Below are 19989 nucleotides of genomic sequence, written 5' to 3' on the forward strand. Positions count from 1 at the left end.
AGCGGACTAAGCAGTATGTATGTTGTAGCATGCTACTCAGTGTGGGCGACCGCAACTTCGATGGCTTATGTTTCAACTTCTGTCACGCACATGAAGACCTCATGCTCCTTGCCCAGGAGGGGGAACTTCGAGTGATCAAGGCTGTGATTGGCTGTCACCAGACGCACCATTTAACTGACGGCGGTAACACACTCGCGAGGAGTGGTGGATGCACAGGCTCAGGTCCCTCGCCTAACTGCAGCTTGTTATCACACTGCATGGGTCCACTTTATTTCCCATCTCGTGCTCCCGTTGGGTCGTCTTCCTTGTACATTGAAGTACTCGTACACGTACCCTTGACTAGTAGCGCCGTTAATATGTGAAGAGGTTGATTATCACACCTCAAATTTGCTTCACTGGCAATAGAGACAAGGATTCTGATTGGCGTCTAACAAAATTGGATAGATTCTGGCGTACTATGTATACCAAATTGACAACAGGATACATACCCCGTAGCCGCCCGTCGAAGCCTGTTGTAAGAGGTCGGGAGGGGCAGACCAGTGACTTCGACGCAAAACTGCCCGTCAAGGATGAACAGGGGTTCGGCTTAGCCTGTTAACCTTAGGTGACTGATAACACATTATTCTCCCATCTCATCCTATTTTCTATAATCGCCGTTGTATCTTCCTTCCAAGCTTGTGTGACCAAGATCGTGATCTCCATCAACTGTTGCATCGATGCAGATAGAAACCCCGCATGATGGCGAATAATGTGTCGGCGGTTCGTGAAATCCTCGCCCAGGTCGCCCAATCCACGCGGGTGGCGATGCGCTTCCTGAACACCGGCCGTGATCTACACGACTCTTCGTTGAGGGCTTTGTCCTTACTTACGGACATACTCGATCTTCTATATCGTATTAAGGATGAAATTAGTTGGACGGACCAAAAAGGCTTCGTTGCAGTCGGTCGCCTCAGGGCTCTTGCCGAGCTGCTTGGATGGTTCGGATCGAGCATGAAGTCTGTTGAGCTCTATTTCCAACCAGGGGGCGTTAGCGTTTTCTACTTCAGGAAACACTTGTTGGAGAAAACCTACATTCCAAGGTTGGAACAGTACAAGATTATGTTCCTTTTGTCGATGCAACCGGATTCAGAGTAAGGTTTCCAAATCCGGTGACACCGGGCTTAATTTTGCTGACCTATCACCAAAAGAGAACGGATGTTATTAGACAACGAGATAAGAAAGGATCTTAAAAAACACCGGGATGTTGAGACAGGTAAGTCGCGTTGTCTATACCGAATAGGAGGAAAGTTGGAATTCCGAATCTAATAACTTTCTTCGTTGCAGCCAATGTCCAGATCGACCAAAAATTCGAGGAAAATGCACTGTCATTAACGAGTCGACTATCTTCGGAACACTTCATTATACTCGCAGACCTATGTAACAGACGACAACAAGGGAGTTGCTTGTGGGTTTTTGAGAACCAACACTTCAAACAATGGCTGCTTGGTGCTTGCAGGACACTGTATTGCATAGGACCTCGTAAGTTATCCAAAGTTTGCATAACCCTATATTCCATGCATTAACGCGTCCATGGTCGTCAGCTGGTGCCGGCAAAACTTTCCTATCGTAAGTGAAACTTATGTCATATCTTATGCTTGAAACTAACAGTACATTCAGATCAGCTATCATTGACCATCTTCAGAGGACTTTCACTTCCCCAGATGTCGCTACTGTTTTCGTCTTCTGTCAAGAGGGATCCGGAAAAGAACATACATCCATTGACATTTTGAAACACATACTTGCACAGCTTGTATATCGCAAGCGCAGTTTATCTTACGCAACTTCCTCCCTGTACTACTCGGAGTCTCTGAGAGAAGGCACCGCATCCCCGAAGGCATATCAAAACGCGATCCGTGCCGAGGTCAATCGATTCTCCAAGGTTCTCTTTGTTATCGATGGACTTGACATGCTCTCTGACAAAGAGCGCATCTTGGGTCGATTGCAAAAGCTCCCTCAACAAGCTCAGCTTCTTGTCACCTTGCGGGACATGAGCGGTATCAAACCCGTGGACAATCCTGGATGCATGAGCGTCTTAGCACCACCTGAAGATATTGGACTCTATACCTTGTCTCGTACACGACGTGACAGTGGCTTTAGAAAGCATATTGGGGTGAAGAACCCGGACTTGAAGCTAGAGGATGATATCATCCACGCCGTGGTTGACCACTCGCATGGAATGTAAGTGCTGACAGCCAGTGTTGACACCCCAGCAACCCAGAGGCTTACAATTACTGCTACCCAGATTTCTTCTTGCCAAGCTCCATCTTGACTTGTTATCGCAATACAAAGACCGCGCTCTTCTTGAAAGAGCTCTGGACTACCTGCCAGAAAACTTAGGTGAGGCCTATGGAGAGGCAATGAAGCAGGTCGTGAGTGTACACACTGCTGCGACCCGCTACATCTATTGGGTCCTCTATGCGCTCAGGCCATTGACCGTTGCGGAGCTCCGAAGTGCTGTGGGTGATGACGTGGTTGAATCTTCACGCCCGATGAGTTTTGAGCACTCTCTTCTTGTCAAAACCGCTGGTCTTTTGGCAGTGGAGGCTACGTCGGGCACGGTCCGCTTTGTTCACAGGACCGCGAAAGAGTACCTTGATGGGTCGGCTTCTAGAGTTTTCTTTCCCAACGCCCAGAAAAACATGGCAGAGGTATGCCTCACAGCTATTAGCCAAGATGATGTGATCGATGGGTGCTACAGAAATAATAGTTATCCTTCGCGCCCCCCAAAGAAAGGGTTCCTGGACTATGCCGCTACCTACTGGGGCCATCATGCACGACATGTCGACGATGAGGAGATGACTATCCAAGTCTTGATCAAAACGTTTCTCAACAAATTACTCTGGAGGAGACCCCCTCTCAACTATTCAGCAGAAAAGTCCAAGGGTATACCCTCGGAAATGGGGATAGGACAATATCCCACGGACTGGAGCGGGCTCCATCTCCTTGCCTTCTTTGGTATCCCTGGGAAATCACAACGGCTCATTGAACAAGGAGCGAACGTCAATGCACAAGACAACTCACTAGGGCTCAGTCCCCTCCATTGTGCTGCCCTTCAAGGGAACGATGACATGGTCGCATTTTTGCTTGATATGGGCGCGAAAGAGAATGCAGTTACAGCTGATGGCAGGACAGCTTTACATCTCGCGACAGAAAGGGGTCATCGAAAGTGCATAAAGCTATTGTTCGCTCATCGTGCCGACTCAAAAATTGCAGATCGAAACGGTGCAACTTGTCTCCATGTGGCTGTGGGGACAGCAATGGACGAGGCTACAATTCCCTTGCTCGTGAAACACAAGGTGGATCTGAACTTCCAGAACAACCAGACTGGAAACACTGCGCTACATCTTGCTGTGGAATGGAAGCGACCACGGATCATTTTATTCCTGCTTGAGAAGGGCGCCAAAATTGACGTCGGCAATAACGAAGGGCTGACTCCTCTTCAATTGGCTGCCAACACCGATAATTGTGAAGCTATTTCTTTGCTTTTGCAACGGTGCGCGTATGTTGAAGCTCGCTCCCTCGCTGGACCCACGGCCCTGCAATATGCTGCCTGGAAAGGACACTGGACTGCCTTTGACCTGCTTGTCATTGGTGGAGCTGACATCAATGTCTGGAACAAACAAGGGGAAACGTTACTCCATGAACAAGCACGATACTCCAAGAGTACTTCAATAGCTTCCAAGCTGTTGGATGGGGGTGCAAACATCGAGGCTCGGACGTCTCAGGGATACACCCCTCTCCAGTGCGCTGCCGTAGGCTTAAACAAGACAATGTTTGATTTCCTTCTTGACAGGGATGCCAAGATCGATGTCGAGACTGCCAAAGGCGAGACACTTCTTCACATCACCCCTCCAGCTAACCAGGACTGTCTTGATATGCTCAAGACTGTACTGAAGGAAGGAATGAGTGTATCTGCAACATCCAGCCAAGGTTGGACGCCTCTTCACCAGGCTGTTTATACAGGGACCGGAGCTCTTGACCTTGCGTCTGACAGAACGGCTGAATACATCCAGCTTCTCATCAGCCATGGTGCTTCAGTTAACGACTGCTCGGCTTCCAAATCTGCGGAGACTCCTCTCCATCTTGCAGCAATGGCACCTATTCCGCGTCCATCCCTCATTGAACTGTTGATCAAACTGGGAGCAAGCATAAACGCCGTCACCAACGAAGGAAAGACGGCGCTTCATCTTGCAGCGGAACGAGGACGAGAACCAATTTTCCGTATTTTGCTTGACGCTGGTGCGGATTTGTCCGTCAAAATACCAACTGAGAATACAGGCTTCGTGAGCGGGGAAGTGAAAGAAACTCCGACCACGGCGTTCGAGGTAGCGAAGAAAAACCCATTCGCGTCTCTATGGTTTGATGATGATGGAAAGTTACGCCCAAGACCACACAGAAGTGGAAGAGATAGTGCAACAACCGTGTTTGAGGATATGGGGTCCGAAGTTTGCGAGTCGGACATAGCTAGGTCCGAAATTGCTAAATCCGACACCGGTGATTCCGCAACATTGGTGGGCAGTGACAACAATTCTTTATTTGCATGAGATCTAGGACCTTTCATTCTTTCATTCTTTTTTCTTCCTTTCGTCTTTCATGCTCTATTATCTTGCTATACCCTTCCGATGAGTTAGAGATTTTTGTTGGTATTGGATAACGGTGTTAGCATATAGCGATTGTGACATCGCGCTCTTTTGTTTATATGGATTTGGTGTCTCGTATCTATTCAATACAATTCAATAATACTCCCTGCCATAGTTGAATCCGAAGTCCATGTCTATTTACCTGAAATATGAGTTAAAGAAGCAATGCCATTGGACGTATCAAACCGTATGCTTGAGTGACTCGTAATCTGTCAGCGGGACTCAGCCCATCATCCGAATGACTATATATGCCCATCCATCTCCATAAGCAGAGCACCTCACAACCTCCTCGATCGGGGCAGACATGGGTATCACAGCGCCGTGTAATACGGGCTTTGCAAGAACAGGGGTTCTCCGACTGGGAAATAAATTTGGTAGCAGGGTGTGCAAAACAGTTCCGACCGTTTGAGGCTGGAGGGTGGAACCGCTCCGCGAGGTCAACATTTGACTTGACTGCATACTCGACGCTGGTATTGAAGGAGGAAGTGGCGTCTGTACCACTTTAAGGGAAGAAGACTCGGCATCAGGTAGAAGTGGTAAGAAAATCCGGATCGGGACATTGCGAAAAGGTTGTGAGAGCTGAGGAAGAAGGATATTTGATATGCGCTGAAAGGAAAGAAGATCGACTGTGTTTCTTCGGCGTTAGAATGGCCTTTATACTTGATGGAGTAGAGGAATCTCAACACAGAATGCTTGACTTACCTTCTTGAACGGCATTCCAAAGTCCTGATGAATCTTCTTTTGAGAGACTCATGATGCCTTTGGCCGTACCGTTTCGTAGGAAATCCGCCTCCTTCACACTGTTTATGAAGGCGTCGTTCATGACCATTCCATAAGCATCAAGCCGAACAAGGTCAGGAGGCCAATCGCTAAAGTGCACTATCAGACGCCAGGGCAGCGATGACCCGTCACCAGGAGACTCGTTATCCCTGGCGGCGGTCTTTGAGGCCGGGTCTACTCCTGCATAGAGGTCGAATAACAGCCCGACTGGGTAGTGCCACTTTAGAGGCACTCCCTCAAACTCAAACCAGCCATCGTGAGACTGGGAGTTTGGATCTATCAAAAAATTTGAGAAGAAAGCTCGAAGCTTAGGTAGCAACGAGGGAAGATATGAGATGCGCGGATATGAGATCTAGCAACTGAGATTAGCATTTGCGCGCATCGAGTGCTTGTAGAACAAACATACAAGATATGGATCCGTCTTGTCAAAGGTTCGACTTTCTGATGAAGCTAGAACAATCTCCAGTGGCAAGCGCCCGTCCCAGATGGCCTTCTGGATAGAGCCGAGAGACACTCGGTTCTCCATTCTGACGGACAATAAGATGTTCAATCCTTTATTTCAATGTTTGCTTTTCTGCCGGATTGTTAAGACGCGATTAGCTCCATATAGCTATTTAAAATCTAGTGGAACATACCTGATTCTCTCACACACCGTGTGTTGAATTACTAGACGCGCGCTGAGATTCGCATGTCTCCAACCGATAAGAATCGCAGATTTGGAAATGCCCCGCTTTGGATGTGATCATGATCCGGGAAACGGCGTATCCACAAAATTCCCGAGACAATCGGCCAGCCTTGGAAAATCAAGCGTTTGAGGCCCAAGGAGATACAGGCGGTTTGTGTTGACATAGCGTGACTCCAAGCCCTGGAGATGCACCAAAGGTTGCTGGCACGTGTTGCTGCCTCAGGCAATAATTGCCAATGTCTATGCCTCAGGTTTCCTAATTTCTCTTTTCAGCCTTCTAAGGCTAAAAAGCAACAATGACCTATGGACAATTTATACGCAGGCTATACTTGATACGACATGAGTCGACATTCCTCCAGTAAGCAGGTCTTCCAGGATACTGGTATCATCCAGGTTCCGATATCCAGCACGACTTTCCAATCGTGTATCCCTTGTGAACTTTTCTCTGGACATATTCGTTTGTGAGGCTATACAAAAAATATCACTGCGCGTCGAAAATCTTCGCCATGACATCCGCATCAAACGCGATCGTGGCGCGTTGTTCGTGTTCCTCGCCCAGCTCTGGTGCGTGGAGACTTAGTTTCATCAGCTGCCCCCAAATTGATTTCTGTCGAGAAAGTCACATTCGATCCCGCATGTTGAAACCCGGCCATTTTTAATCCACAGGCTGGACAGCGGCGGAATAGGGACAGAACAAATGAGTCGCGCCGCCTCGCCGGGTGGGTTTCCGCCCGCGATGCTTTGCAGCTGCCTGGCACGCCTGGAGCTTTTATTCTTGGTATCAACCAAATTCGAAAGTCTACTGGTACAATGTTCCTGCGACACAGTGACTGCATCAATGGTGTATTGAGTCCTAGCCATGGACACATACCCCAAATATCCCCAAAGAGCGACCAAACGACGTAGCGACCAGGACAAGGAGCAAATCCATGCTGCACGGTTCACATCGCTTCCAAGCTGGGCGGATATCGATCTACAAGTTTTGGTTCAAGCTATGCCAAGTGTTTTATTGAAAAGAAAATAAGTCTTATAACCCGAGCTGTCTGGAAACTGCCGGCGCGGATGGCCAAACACTATCCCGGGTGCCATTCCCTGGGCAACATGTGACTTCCGCACAGGCATAGACCAACTCGAGGCCTGGCCTTGTAGCCGATAGGAGGAATGATGTTCTGTTGAGATTTGGGGCTCCAGCGGCTTTCATATTGGAAGTCGCTGCCAACAGGACAGGCAATACCAGGGAATTCGTTAAACTTCACGATTGGGACATTTGCACTTTTCCAAGGGGCCTCAGGTATGTAACGTAACAGTCCAGTTCCTGAAAGATCAGTCAAACTGAGCATGGCCCCCGCAATCTGTGATACAGGGTACGTCCTCATCCCGTGCGCCGCGTACAACATAGTCCCCTGTCGGCCTTACGGCGAAAACTGATTTGTGGGTCTTTCGGATCAAGGAATTCTTGAGCACCCCTGGGATATCGCTGATGGGTCGAGACAGGTTAGTGCCAAGGAGTCCTTTACTCTAAAAGTTAGTTTGTATAAATCTTCGGGTAAAGGCTGCTCGCCGTTTGAAGTCGATTTCAATAGTGCATTTTTGAGTACCAAGGCTGGGCGGTAACGCCACGGCATCCTTCCAAGCCGGGACCGGGCCGAAAAGAGCTTGTATATTTCTTGTCATTAACATCACCGACAACAACATCAGGGTTATATAGTAACCCTATAACTTTGTTGGATAGACACAGTCACTCATATCTATTTGTCGGTAATCCGGTTCCTGGGGCCCCTGGATGTCAACCCCGGAGTTACATTTAGTGCAAATGACTATCCCGGGCGGGTCCTCTGTTGCCACTTCCGGTGATATTGTGAAAGAGTGGGATTCCAGGTAGGGATAAGTCATTATGCAACTTGAAGGGTTCTCCCTATGTTGCATAAGCACTGTATGTAGCAATACAGTCAAAAAATTCTTCCTTGTATATCTGTCTAGCTTCGGTTAGTATCCCGAGTCGGGATCAATTAGACTTTTACCCGTCGGTGTCGCTCTTCGGACATCACAGACAGACGGTATTCGTCTTCCCGAGAGCTCGGCAAAACTCCGGCTCCACACGTGGTTAAGTGTTCTCCCCTATACGGAGTAAGGAGTCGAACGAATGCTCTTGCATACTCTTAGAACAGTTGGGGGAAACAGATCATGGGGTATTCACTTAGCAAGCGGGACTTCGCTGTGCCAGTCTTTCCACACTACAGCCTGTTCTGTCCAAGCCAGAGAGAAGATAATCAGTCACTGGGGGCGACCGGCTTCACCGGTGCCCGCATACAATAATATACAGACTGGAATGGCTAAAGCCGTAAAACCCTGCTATGGCACGAAATCAAAAGTACATGCTACAAACTTGTCTACCACCTACTGCATTCAAGGGAACACTCTCAAATAGGAGCAACAAGAAATTCCCAGTGGCTGCATCCACTTTGATATACGCTGCATACTGTATAAAGCTCATGTACTTGCCGGCTGAATGTTTCCGGGGAAAACGCAACCCCGGCCAATGTTCCCACTCATGGACATCTTCATGCACCTGTCCTCCGTAATCCTCGCCGTATCGTAGCCTCACGCTTGAACCCCATATTATACTGCCCCAGTCTATGGGGTTTTAGGCGACGTGTTGTGGGGAGCTTTGGGGAATTTCCACACCCACAGTCCATTAGGATATCGGGTATTACTTAGGGGCCCATTCTAGCACTTTTGGCTCCCTTTTCCTCCATCTGTCTTTGAGCAAAAATTTTGGTCTTCTCACCCTGACCTTCAACTCTACCTCGCAGAAGGAGCTGACACCTCTTCAGCCATGGGCATTCTCACCCTTGCTGAGGATCGGCCAACGCCCAAGTCCGTTTACAACTGGCGTGTATATGCACTCGCCGGCATTGCGTCATGTGGTTCCAATATGATCGGTTATACCAGTGCCTTCATCGGTACAACGATTACACTCGCCTCCTTCATGAAGGAGTTCGGCCTCGACGAGATGTCCACCCCACAACGAAATTTGATTAGCGAGAACATCGTCTCACTTTTCATTGCTGGTGCCTTTTTCGGCGCCCTGGGCACATACGCCCTTGGCCACTTCATCGGCCGCAAATGGAGTTTGGCTGTTGCTGCCACCGTATTCTTCCTCGGTTCCGGATTACAACTCGGTGCCAACAGTGCCCGAGGACTGGGTATTCTTTACGCTGGTCGTGTGCTGTCCGGTCTGGGTACTGGCATAGCCTCGAACATCATTCCCATATATCTTTCCGAACTAGCACCACCAGCCATCCGAGGACGCCTCGTCGGTCTGTATGAGCTTGGCTGGCAGATAGGCGGAATGTTAGGTTTTTGGATTAATGTGAGTCTCCCTGCCTCTCACCGGTCTTTGTTCCGCGTTCCTTCTTCGCATTCAAAGCTAACCAAGATATGGTAGTATGGTGTTGAGCAACACATGCCTCAGACCCACGAGCAATGGATCATCCCCTTCGCCATCCAGCTCGTCCCATCCGGTCTGCTTTTCTTAGGTGCCTTGTGGATCAAAGAATCCCCTCGTTGGCTGTTCCTCAAGGACCGCCGAAGCCAAGCGATGGAAAATCTTTGCTGGATTCGCCAATTGGCGGCTGATGATATGTATATCACCGAAGAGGTGGCTGCGATCGACCAGGCTCTTGAGCACCAGAAGAGTTCTATCGGTATTGGCTTCTGGAAGCCTTTCCAGGCTCTCGCCACTAACAAGAGCGTCATGTACCGTCTCATGCTGGGCTGCATGCTCTTCTTCTGGCAAAACGGCTCCGGTATCAATGCCATCAACTATTACTCACCTACCATTTTCAAATCGGTATGATTGCGTTTAACCTGATGCACTTTCAATGATCAATTAATCATGCTAACTTATATAATTCCTTAGATTGGTGTTGACTCCAACACTGTTAACCTGATGACCGGTATCTTCGGTGTGATCAAAGCCGTCATGACCTTCGTGTGGCTTCTGTTCCTGGTCGACCAATTTGGAAGGCGCAACCTACTCCTTGTCGGTGCCGTGACTGGATCGCTCTGCATGTGGGTAATCGGAGCCTACATCTGCGTTGTCAAGCCCGAAGATAACCCCAGCACGTCTCTGAACGGCGGAGGCATTGCGGCCATTTTCTTCTTCTACCTATGGACTGCGGTCTACACCCCTACCTGGAATGGTACCCCTTGGGTTATCAATTCTGTAAGTCATTGCTTATTATCATCCTCAATTGAACTCAATCTAACAAGACATTAGGAATTCTTCGACCCCAATTTCCGTTCCCTGGCTCAGGCCGCCACGACTGCGAGTAATTGGCTCTTTAACTTCCTCGTCTCCCGCTTTACTGAACAAATGTTCGCCACAATGCACTACGGCGTGTATTTCTTTTTCGCTGCACTGTCGTTCTTGGCATTCTTCTTCGCCTTCTTTCTCATCCCTGAGACCAGCGGTATCCCTCTTGAAAAGGTCGACCGCTTGTTTGATTGCAAGCCCGTCTGGAGAGCGAACGGTATCCTCAAGGCCGCCCTCGCGGAAGAGGAGGAGCAGTTCCGCTACGAGGTCAAGGAGTCCTCGTACCATGAGGAGAACACTGGTTCAATTGCTGCATCTTAAAATGAAGAGACAAAAACGAGCGATATGGTTACAAAATGGCGATAGAGGATATGTAGAAATTGTTAGTTATGGACTTTGTACAGGAGATCACGATGTATAGACGCGACATAGATTGGTGTGCATTTAATGAATTTAATTTTTTAAAGTTGCCCAAAAACATCAGTCCCAGTCTTGAGTATTCCGTACATTAGCAATACGTGAGTTCCCAAGTATCCTACCTAGGTAGGTAAGATATCCGCCTGGTGAGTAATGCCTGGCGAGGTCGCAGTCCCCCCCCCTGTGTTTTTCCCCCGTTTACTTCAATAGCTCTAAAGCCTGGAAATTATCATCCAAGTCCTCTATCAAGGCATAAGCATCATCCTTATAGCGAAAAAAACTGGATCAATTAACGGTGAAGCGCAGAAATTTGTAGATATTGGCGCTCTGCAACACCTGGCTCTGGCTACTTGGTTCCTTAAACAACGACCTAATTTCTATTTTTACGCGCAATGAAGGGTAAGCAAACTCCTGTATAGTCTTGACATTAGCGATAAACCAAATCGCTCTATTTTCTACTTGAGGCCACACTTCCACGCATGATCGCGTGCCAAGGGAATCATAGACACTGTTCAGGTGGAGTCTTGACAAGGCGGAGAAAGGATACGAGGGCTTTATCATAGGCAAAGGACACATCCATTGCCATGACAGCATCTATGATGATCTTTTGGATTTGTGATTCCTGGATCGCTTGTTCGATGACATGTCTAATGGATAGAATGCATATGTTGTAGTGAGTTGGGCAACAAGGTAAAATTTATTCGTACCCTTTAATAAAATATGATATCACTTGGCGTAAAAAGCTCCTCGGATCGTCGTTTTGCTCATCCTTCGCCGATCCTTTGCCGATCCTTTGCCGCCGTTCAATTCTCGATCCTAAGGTTCGGGCTGGTGGCTACGTCATGCCACGAGATGGCCCTGTAGGGTATAGATCAGCAGCACATATTGTTGAAGGCGAATGAGATATGTCGGGCACAATGGGAGTTCATGGTTCTGAATTCCTCCAATGCATATTTGAAGCTGTCCGCCAGTGACGCATAATGTTGACTTGAGGGTATGATGACTTGTTGTGGTGTATCTTTGGAGTTGACCGTCTTGCTTCACCAAGTTGTACAGTCACGTTCTGCATATCCGAGTAGATGCTAGGGATCGCAGTGATTGTCGGTTGGTAAGTCTGTTTGATCGAGCGAATCTTAGGTTTGCTTTGTCCTCGTCGCATGGTTGAAATACTTTGATGTCAGATGTGTAGGAGAAACCAAGGTAATTAAGACTCGGGGCCTCAAGTATATGTACGAAAAAAGCATTATCAATCAATATATTTTTCACGATATATTGTAGTGTGGTCTCGTCCACTCCATAACTTGGCTAAAATGATGGACGGGGTTAGCTCCAGATCATAATCTCCCCATTGGGGCGGTGAACTTGATGAAGTTCCAAATGTGAGAGCATTTCTATTGGTTGGACATTGAGACCAGTCTCATGTTGTCCAATGAGAGACACGAATGGCCTGAAAACGCAATCGCCCCATTCTAAATTTAGGGGAAATCAGATCCTTTTGAGACTTCCTAAAAGGGGAATGATCAGCTGATAATCAGGAAGCTCACGGAAAGACCAGACCACCTCTGGACGACACTATGCTGTATAAACTCAAAGCCAAGTATTTCCCTGGAATGTGTCAACTGTAACTTGCCTAAGAATAGAAGTTCAGATGTGAACCTCGAACCTCGGGAGTTGGTAAAGATGGCTGTTTGCGGAAATAATTTGGGCCTGCTGACCGGTGGCGGGCGAGAGTTTTTTCATTGTTGCATTGGCTGATTCCTGGGCCTTGTGCCTGGAAAATTGCGAGAACAGGCCGAAAGAGATTTTCACTATGGAGCTCTGTACAACGTAGTAGGAATCGACATGATCGTCTAGACCCTTGGGGGCTGGGGCAGAGAGGCAAGAGGCTGGTATAACCAAGGTAACAAAGGATCAAAGGAACACCGTTGATCACGACTCCGATGGACCGCATCATATAGATAATAAAGCCAAGTCCAATCCATTGTTTTGTGAATGCTGGTTGCCTGAGAGGATTGTTTCACCTCGCGACCCTGGACGATCTCTTGGCTCCACACTGAGCGCTTACGTCGTACTGTGGAGTTGGATGATATCAGGAAAATCGAGGAAAAGAAAAAGAACGAAATTCCCCATCTTCTCTTTTTGACACTCACTCGTTTTGTCGCCATGCAACTGTATGGCTCCCTTTTCGGGGCTTTCATCCTCATCCTCCAGAGTCTTCAGCTGGTACAAGCAGAGAATCTCATCCAAGCCACCGGGCTTACACAATGTTCCGACAGTGCCGAAGTGACCGTGAATAACTTCAACGCGGTATTCACACCATCCAACAAGTCCATAAGCATCGCCTTTGATGGCTATTCTGAAGTGGCCGGAGATGTGTATATCGACGTGGATCTCTTGGTATACGGATACAAAGCGTTAACCAAGACGTTCGATCCATGCAGTCTTGACTTGGCGGTATTTTGTCCTATGAAAGCCATCGAACTGCAAATTCCCACCATCACTCAAACATTGGGTGACAGTGTTCTCTCGCAAATACCATGTTCGTTTACACTCCCTTACAAATCTTTTCAGGGCTTCGACCCGAGGATCCCGGCCCCGGGGAACCTGGGAAATGTACCTAGCTCTTACTAACTGTTACGTCATAGCGATCGCCTATAGCGTCCCCGATATCGATGCAGTCATTCGCCTTCAGCTCAAATACAAAAATGGAGGTAAACAGATCGTCTGCTTGGAGACCCGTGTTCGCAATGGGAAGTCAGTCTACCAGGCTGGTGTGTCATGGACACTCGCCATCATAACCGGTCTCGGTCTCGTCACCTCCACAGTCATATCGCTTCTCGGCCATTCGAACACGGCAACCCATCTTGCTTTCCGATCGCTCGCCTTTCTCGGATTCATTCAGACACAGGCAATGGCTGGGATGTGTTCGATGAAACTGCCGCCCTTTGTGCAATCATGGACTCAGAACATGCAATGGAGCTTGGGAATTGTACGGTCGGATGCTCTGCAGACAATCGCGACCTGGTTTCAACGCGCCACTGGGGGTATACCCTCGGCTGTGATGACATCCGCCGGTTCTATATCAGTTGTCCTGCAGAAGCGTTCCTCGATCCATCGCAGAGACGCACAGCCAGGAAGCCAAATTCTTCTTCGCGGTATTGAACGGGTTGGGATTCGTGATTCCATCGAACTGACCAACATCTTTATGACCGGATATCTATTCTACTACTTCATCACCGCAGTTGTCGTCGCTTGTGTAGGTCTGGTCCTGGTCGTCCGAGCTGTTCTAGCCAAGAAACAAACATTGCTTCCAAAATTGGATCGCGCCGTCACTGTCACTGCCGATTGGAAAACCGTTCTCCGCAGTACCTTCTTCCGACTGGCCTGCATCGGATACCCACAGATGTGTATCCTGTGTCTCTGGGAACTGACTCGTCGGGATTCAGCCGCCGAAGTTGTCTTGGCCATTACCATGTGGCTGGTCACGACCGCTGTCTTAGCCTTTGCTGCATTCAAGGTGTTCCAACGCGCGATTCGATCGAAGCAGCAGCACAACACACCTGCGTACACGCTCTATTCCGACCCTGCCACTCTGAACCAATGGGGCTTCCTGTATATCTACTACCGCGCCCCAGTCTACTACTTCCTTGTCCCGACTCTGGTCTACACCATTGTTAAAGGAATGGTTATCGCCTTCGCTCAGCCCTCACCGGTCGCACAGTCGATCGTTCTTCTCGTTTTGGAACTCGCCATGATGCTCGCAACCGCCATAATCAAGCCGTTCATGAGCAAGGGAGCAAATGTCGTTGCAATCACGATGACGGTACTCAATTCCCTCAACACGATCTTCCTGCTCGTCTTCTCGGATGTCTTTGACCAACCTGAGCTCATGACTGGTGTCCTGGGAGTAATCTTCTTCATCCTGAATGCGCTATTCACTCTTGTGCTCCTGATCTACCTTTTGGTTGGTATGGTTTACGCCATTTTCCTCAAGAAGCCTGACACCAAGTACAAACCCCTTGGCGACGACCGCGACTCTTTCCGCTGGTCTCGCACCGGAACGACGACCGAGTTGTCGTCCCTCGAGAAGATCGCAAGAGGCGAGGAGGATGCAGAAGGTCACCCGCATCCCGCGCGCGCCGTCACTGCTCCACCCAGTGACGAAGATGTGTCAATGGCGGCCAGAAGACCATATAATGATGTTGTGGACCCTTCGCTGCCGCTCTTCCCCACCAGCTATGACCATACTCGACAACAGTCTTGAGGATTTAGAGCGGATTTCTCTCTATTTTTCTGTTTTTCGTTTTCCCATTTTCAAAGGTTTTGAAGCGAGATTTCTTCTAGTACTGCATTGGCGCATCGGTGCTTCGGATGGCTATTGTACATATTCAAAAAATGATGTTTCGGCCTTTGGCCTCGAGCCAGATATAGTACTATACTTCCAAAGTTCCTTACTGTAGTTGTCTTACATTGGCCATGAACAACCGCCTACTACCTAAATCTTCCATTCTCTGATGTTACCGCCACTGCATTTGAAAGCCGTAGAAGTTAGGCCAGGCGTAAAGCTTCTCAGATGCCCAGGTTATTATGTACCTATGCAGAGCACGCTTGGGCCCCAGGACCGTGGGCATGGACGTCCAAGCGTAGGTTACAACATACATGCATGTATGTAGGTAGGGAACCTTAAGGAAAGATAGATCGCGTGGCCAGGTTGCCGAGCTAAGCCCCTTTCTTATTTTCTCCTATCTTCTTGAATCTGCATGTTTCATCGCCACATTCAGACATGCACAATGTTTGTGCTTCTACCTACTATTGCTTGGCTTTGTCACCGAATCACTCGCCAAGTCCAATTCAACAGCATCGCAAGGCAGCTGATGACAACACACGCTTAACTTGGGAGATTTTCCGGACTAGTGTTTCAACAATCCTTGCCTGCACATGGACACCCTGCATATTCCTGCCCTAACCCGTGTTGAGACGCAGGCAGTATATCTTAGTGGAAGGTAGCGGTGTGAATAGACACGATACTTGCTCCGGAGTCCATGGTAGGCAGGATCTGCGGTGGCACGCTGTAATGCTGCTTTCCGCATAGCAAACAGGGAACGAAGGCTTTCAGCACTTCTTCGAGTCCCAAAAAACCCAAATACTGGAGAATTTGACAGACACTGGGATACTATTCAGGGTGTTCGTCTCGGTATGGATGATGTTCTTCTGCAGACCAAGGAGGATTGGACATATTCAGTGCAAACGAGCAAAGTGGTTGCCCTGCTCGAAACTCGCCTTATCAAGCAGTCTCATTAGAGGACTAGAGATATCGAAGACTGCGCCAAAGCTGTCTCCTTTATCAAAGGATCTACTCTGCTTAAGCTTTCTTAGTAACTTATAAGCCATAATCAGAGCCAGTGATCATCAATGGTGACCACCGGGATGAGGGAATTCCCCATGGTGTCGTAACAGCGTCAGGGTCTCGACGGCCAGAAATGAGCCAAAAGTAGACAGAAGTTTGACCATAACAGAAACTACCCAAGGAGAAGAACCATTGATGTGGACCACTGGAGCCGGCAAAAATGAGCACCGAGATGTGGAAACCCATGAAGAAACCGAGCCAGCATCGAAGCCATAAAATACGAGCACTTGGTAGAAGATAACGAAAAACTGAGGATCATGGAATACACCGACATCGCTCATTTCTACATGCCTGGTGGACTGGTTCCTTGCGGAATACATCTTGCTAGGTACGATTTGATGGCCTTGCCAATGCTGGATATAGCTGGGGAGGAGAAAATAACGTGACGAGTGCTCTCGCTGTTTGCACTCTTCATAGTTTGATGTGATTCGCATGGCATAACTATGTTTTAAGATGTGTGGTGATACGTATTTGTCCGGCCGAGCAATGTAAGGATTGGATTATCACCATGAATTACCTTTTTTACACCAACTTCTAAAATAAAATCAAAGAATCGAATTACTGTAAAAATCGTTCCACAGTCCTAGCGTTCACATAATGAGTTCAAGGGCATACCAGGGATGCGGCTGTGCTGTCATCCCTTGATTCATGCAACCAATTTGCGAGCCTAATATCAAATTACATGCGTTTTAGCCAAGGCTGAGCATATTACGATCCTCATTTAGACACACCTCGACTGTGCCATTCCAAGGCCTAAAATAGACTCGTCAGCTGGACCAAGACGGACCTTGTGAATACCTTCCGATTCCGAAAGATCCCTTGTTTGAAACACGAGGGATGTGGCCGGGGCCGGCAGTTTGATAAAGCAGCTTACCGGTAAAGGCTGAGCCGCTGGATTAAGCAAGCTGCATGGGCCACGTTCATGCGCGCGGAAAAAAAAGCCATGTAGGTACGGAGTACATTCCCAATATCTGTTAGCTGTTTCAGACTCGACTCGCTATTTCGACCTCGTAGCATAGCTATGTTAGGAGCACGGGTTACGATGGTAACAAGCTGTAGCTACATACGCTTTCGGCATCTATACCGAAGCCCACTGTGGATGAAGATGAACTATTGAGTTGTGTTTCAGACTGAAGGGTCCTGTAGTGATTGGCGAGATGCATCAGATGTCCCAGAGAGGAAGCTATGTGGATGATCCCTTCCTCTTCTGTCAACGTCCTATCGATTTCCCCCCTTGGATGATCCGTTTTTGGGACAAGTTTTTGCTTTTTCTTTTATGATAGGTAACATCAAGAAGGCCGCCTTGGAAGAAGGATCCCGTTGAGTTTCTGTAAGCTTCAGGGGCTAGGTTTCAGTCTAAAATAAGGGAAGGGGTCCTTAACCTCGAGTTCTCAGGGCTGAGATCGCTGTGGAGTTGCATATCACGAACTGCAACGCCAACGCATGTACTCCATACCACCAGATCAGCTCACCTGAGATGAATGATCGGCTTTAGGGGTTCGGGCTTAGCGAGCCAAGTGACCGAGGTGTAGCGTATGAAGATAAGGTTGCTGGAATTCCGCGGACGTGCCTTGCATAAACAGGAGACCTCGCCAAACATTTTTTAGGTGAATGAGCAAATTTCTATACGCGTGGGAAAAGTAACCTTATTATCCTGAAACACTGGTTTCCATATGGCGATTGTGGCTTGGGCTTAGCCAAAAACTGAAAAGGGAAGCCAATAATGTGTGTATATCTGCATATTTAGTGTACGCGGTACGGTCCACTGCCCTCGGTCCGCAAAGTATAGCGGAGTTCTGTTATTTCCGAGGAGACTTCGTTACCACATAGGGATCAGCGTCTGCACACTCGGTTAGCCTTTAACCAGACCCCCAAGCTCGTTGCCTGTCTCGTAAACGAACGATTGAAGATTAAGCCCTTTGATTAGCGAATAGGCCCAGGTCTTAGTGGCAGTCCTGAGACTATCCAGTCTTTGGACTCGTCATAATCGGCATTAACAAGGCAATTCATGTGCCCCCTTTCCTTAGGCACGCTCCAATTTCGAGTTTCCAAAAATGAGTCACTCGCGTTTCGGTGATCATCGGATTTCGGTGCAGTACCTAAGCATTCCTGTATTTGTAATAATGGCGGTGCAAAACGACCCTTCGGGCTCATGGCTGGCAAGACATGACTGGTACGGACTTGTTACTATCAAATATCTTGCGCCAAGAGTAGAGTGCCCTAATCCTAACTCGCCGTTGAGGGATCTACAGCGTTGATGTCAAGAAAGGGAAATGAAGGAAACACGCAGCAGGCGCGCGTGGGCCGGGGAATGCAGCAGCGTGAGCCTTGTTTTATTTTATTTTCTCTTTTTGGCCTCTTAAAGCCGAGCCCCTGGTTAATACTTGGCCATGTGATCGACCACGTTAGCCCCCGACATTGTTTCACCCTGGAAGGTTTGCACGCGAGGATGCCGGCCATTGCGAAGCGCTTTTGCCGCCAAGGATAGCTCGGGATATGTTTGTTTCAAGGAGCACTAGACCCTTGAAAATGACGTCTGCCTCTTCAAATGGAGATCGTGATCTTGTCCCTTGTTTGATAGCTCTGTCGAAGATCCGTTTGCAGAAACTCGAATTAATGTTTACTTCACCCCCTCGCTTCATTCCGTGGCACATATGTCGAGTGTGTGGATATTCCTAGACCTGAAACATGTGGTTGGCCATGTGCTGAAGAAGAATGTTGTATTTACGCTCAGGATGATCGTAAAAGCGGGTCTTAGGTCCACGCATCCTTATGCGGCTGGTACCTGCCTCATAGCCCCGGCCCGGTTACCTGCATTGCAGCCAATAAGAACGGACTTGTCGCTTGTTTTGCATAAATGGGCCGAACGGGTATGTGCTTTTTGCTATGGGGCCCTCGGAGTTTGCCGTTTAAGGAATCCCAGCACCGGCATGGTTCATGCAGATTCAGCCTTGGCGAACGTTGAGCTCAAGGGTCGAGATGCCATCATAGGCCCATGGCAGGTGGGGGTTATGCAGTTGATGAAGATCTTTTCCTCGTTTCCTCCTTCGTTTAGCTCGTACTGTCCATGTGGACCATGATGCGAAGCTCAAGCTCGCGTGTTCGGCCGTAAAGGCATGCCGTCCTCATGCATAGCGTCAGACCTGCAGTGTATATATAGGAGCTCTTGCTCAGTTGTATCCTGGTTATCATCAACTCAGAAACTCAATAATTCATCGTCTCTACGGTTCATTTCTAAACATACCGATCAAAGCCAAGCGCATACCTCGCTCCCCACAGTTCCTCAACCTTCTGTCTTTCTACCAGGCCACTTCCCAGTGACTTGACTCTTTGATCCCTCCGGGCATCCTGTGAGAACCTCACATCTATCACCAGCAACCAGCCACATACAATGTCTATTCCGGAGCCAATAACCACGACGTGAGTATATCTATATTCAAATGCATCCTTGTATCAACCAACTAACCAGCCTTTTCCGCAGTGTTGCCACCAGCACCAGTCCGAACGCCGTAAGCCAAGGCAACATCAGCCAAATACCGGGAAGCACCCGCAGCAGTGTGGAACGATTTGCACGAGCACCAGCTTCTGAGGGCCCTTACTTTGCCGGTGCGCGGATGCTAGAGAGATCGGCACACCTCACAGGGCTATCGAGTCAACTCAATGCCATGGAGGAGATTCTGAAGTCTGGGAGTTAGGAAATGAA

The 19989-nt window shown here is 48.5% G+C and overlaps 6 protein-coding genes across 6 annotated transcripts; 4 read left to right on the forward strand and 2 right to left on the reverse strand.

Moving 5' to 3' along the window:
• Nucleotides 1-738: 738 nt before the first annotated feature.
• Nucleotides 739-4583, forward strand: N7525_000556 (NACHT and Ankyrin domain protein; the record flags this gene model as incomplete). Its single annotated transcript, XM_061211611.1, has 6 exons — nt 739-1130; nt 1188-1252; nt 1324-1518; nt 1581-1605; nt 1657-2217; nt 2282-4583. 6 exons carry the CDS (start codon nt 739-741, stop codon nt 4581-4583), a joined length of 3540 nt encoding a protein of 1179 aa, XP_061070837.1.
• A 318-nt stretch (nt 4584-4901) lies between these two features.
• N7525_000557 (autophagy protein 5) lies at nt 4902-5985 on the reverse strand (the record flags this gene model as incomplete). The annotated part of the gene is made up of 3 exons (XM_002562232.2): nt 4902-5305; nt 5382-5811; nt 5866-5985. The coding sequence occupies 3 exons, from the start codon at nt 5983-5985 to the stop codon at nt 4902-4904; spliced, it is 954 nt and encodes a 317-aa protein (XP_002562278.2).
• A 216-nt stretch (nt 5986-6201) lies between these two features.
• Nucleotides 6202-7116, reverse strand: N7525_000558 (uncharacterized protein; the record flags this gene model as incomplete). The annotated part of the gene is made up of 2 exons (XM_061211612.1): nt 6202-6324; nt 6790-7116. Coding segments are annotated over 2 exons (450 nt in total), but the record flags the coding sequence as incomplete, so codon positions are not given.
• Nucleotides 7117-8980: 1864 nt separating this feature from the next.
• N7525_000559 (sugar porter family MFS transporter) lies at nt 8981-10783 on the forward strand (the record flags this gene model as incomplete). The annotated part of the gene is made up of 4 exons (XM_002562228.2): nt 8981-9517; nt 9593-9997; nt 10067-10372; nt 10427-10783. The coding sequence occupies 4 exons, from the start codon at nt 8981-8983 to the stop codon at nt 10781-10783; spliced, it is 1605 nt and encodes a 534-aa protein (XP_002562274.1).
• Nucleotides 10784-13042: 2259 nt separating this feature from the next.
• Nucleotides 13043-15143, forward strand: N7525_000560 (transient receptor potential ion channel family protein; the record flags this gene model as incomplete). The annotated part of the gene is made up of 2 exons (XM_002562226.2): nt 13043-13418; nt 13525-15143. 2 exons carry the CDS (start codon nt 13043-13045, stop codon nt 15141-15143), a joined length of 1995 nt encoding a protein of 664 aa, XP_002562272.2.
• A 4534-nt stretch (nt 15144-19677) lies between these two features.
• N7525_000561 (uncharacterized protein) lies at nt 19678-19981 on the forward strand (the record flags this gene model as incomplete). Its single annotated transcript, XM_061211613.1, has 2 exons — nt 19678-19706; nt 19768-19981. 2 exons carry the CDS (start codon nt 19678-19680, stop codon nt 19979-19981), a joined length of 243 nt encoding a protein of 80 aa, XP_061070839.1.
• Between the last annotated feature and the right edge of the window lie 8 nt (nt 19982-19989).

The sequence above is a fragment of the Penicillium rubens genome (assembly GCF_028828025.1).
Source record: "Penicillium rubens strain IBT 27055 chromosome Unknown utg000001l_segment0_segment0, whole genome shotgun sequence".
NCBI lineage: Eukaryota > Fungi > Ascomycota > Eurotiomycetes > Eurotiales > Aspergillaceae > Penicillium > Penicillium rubens.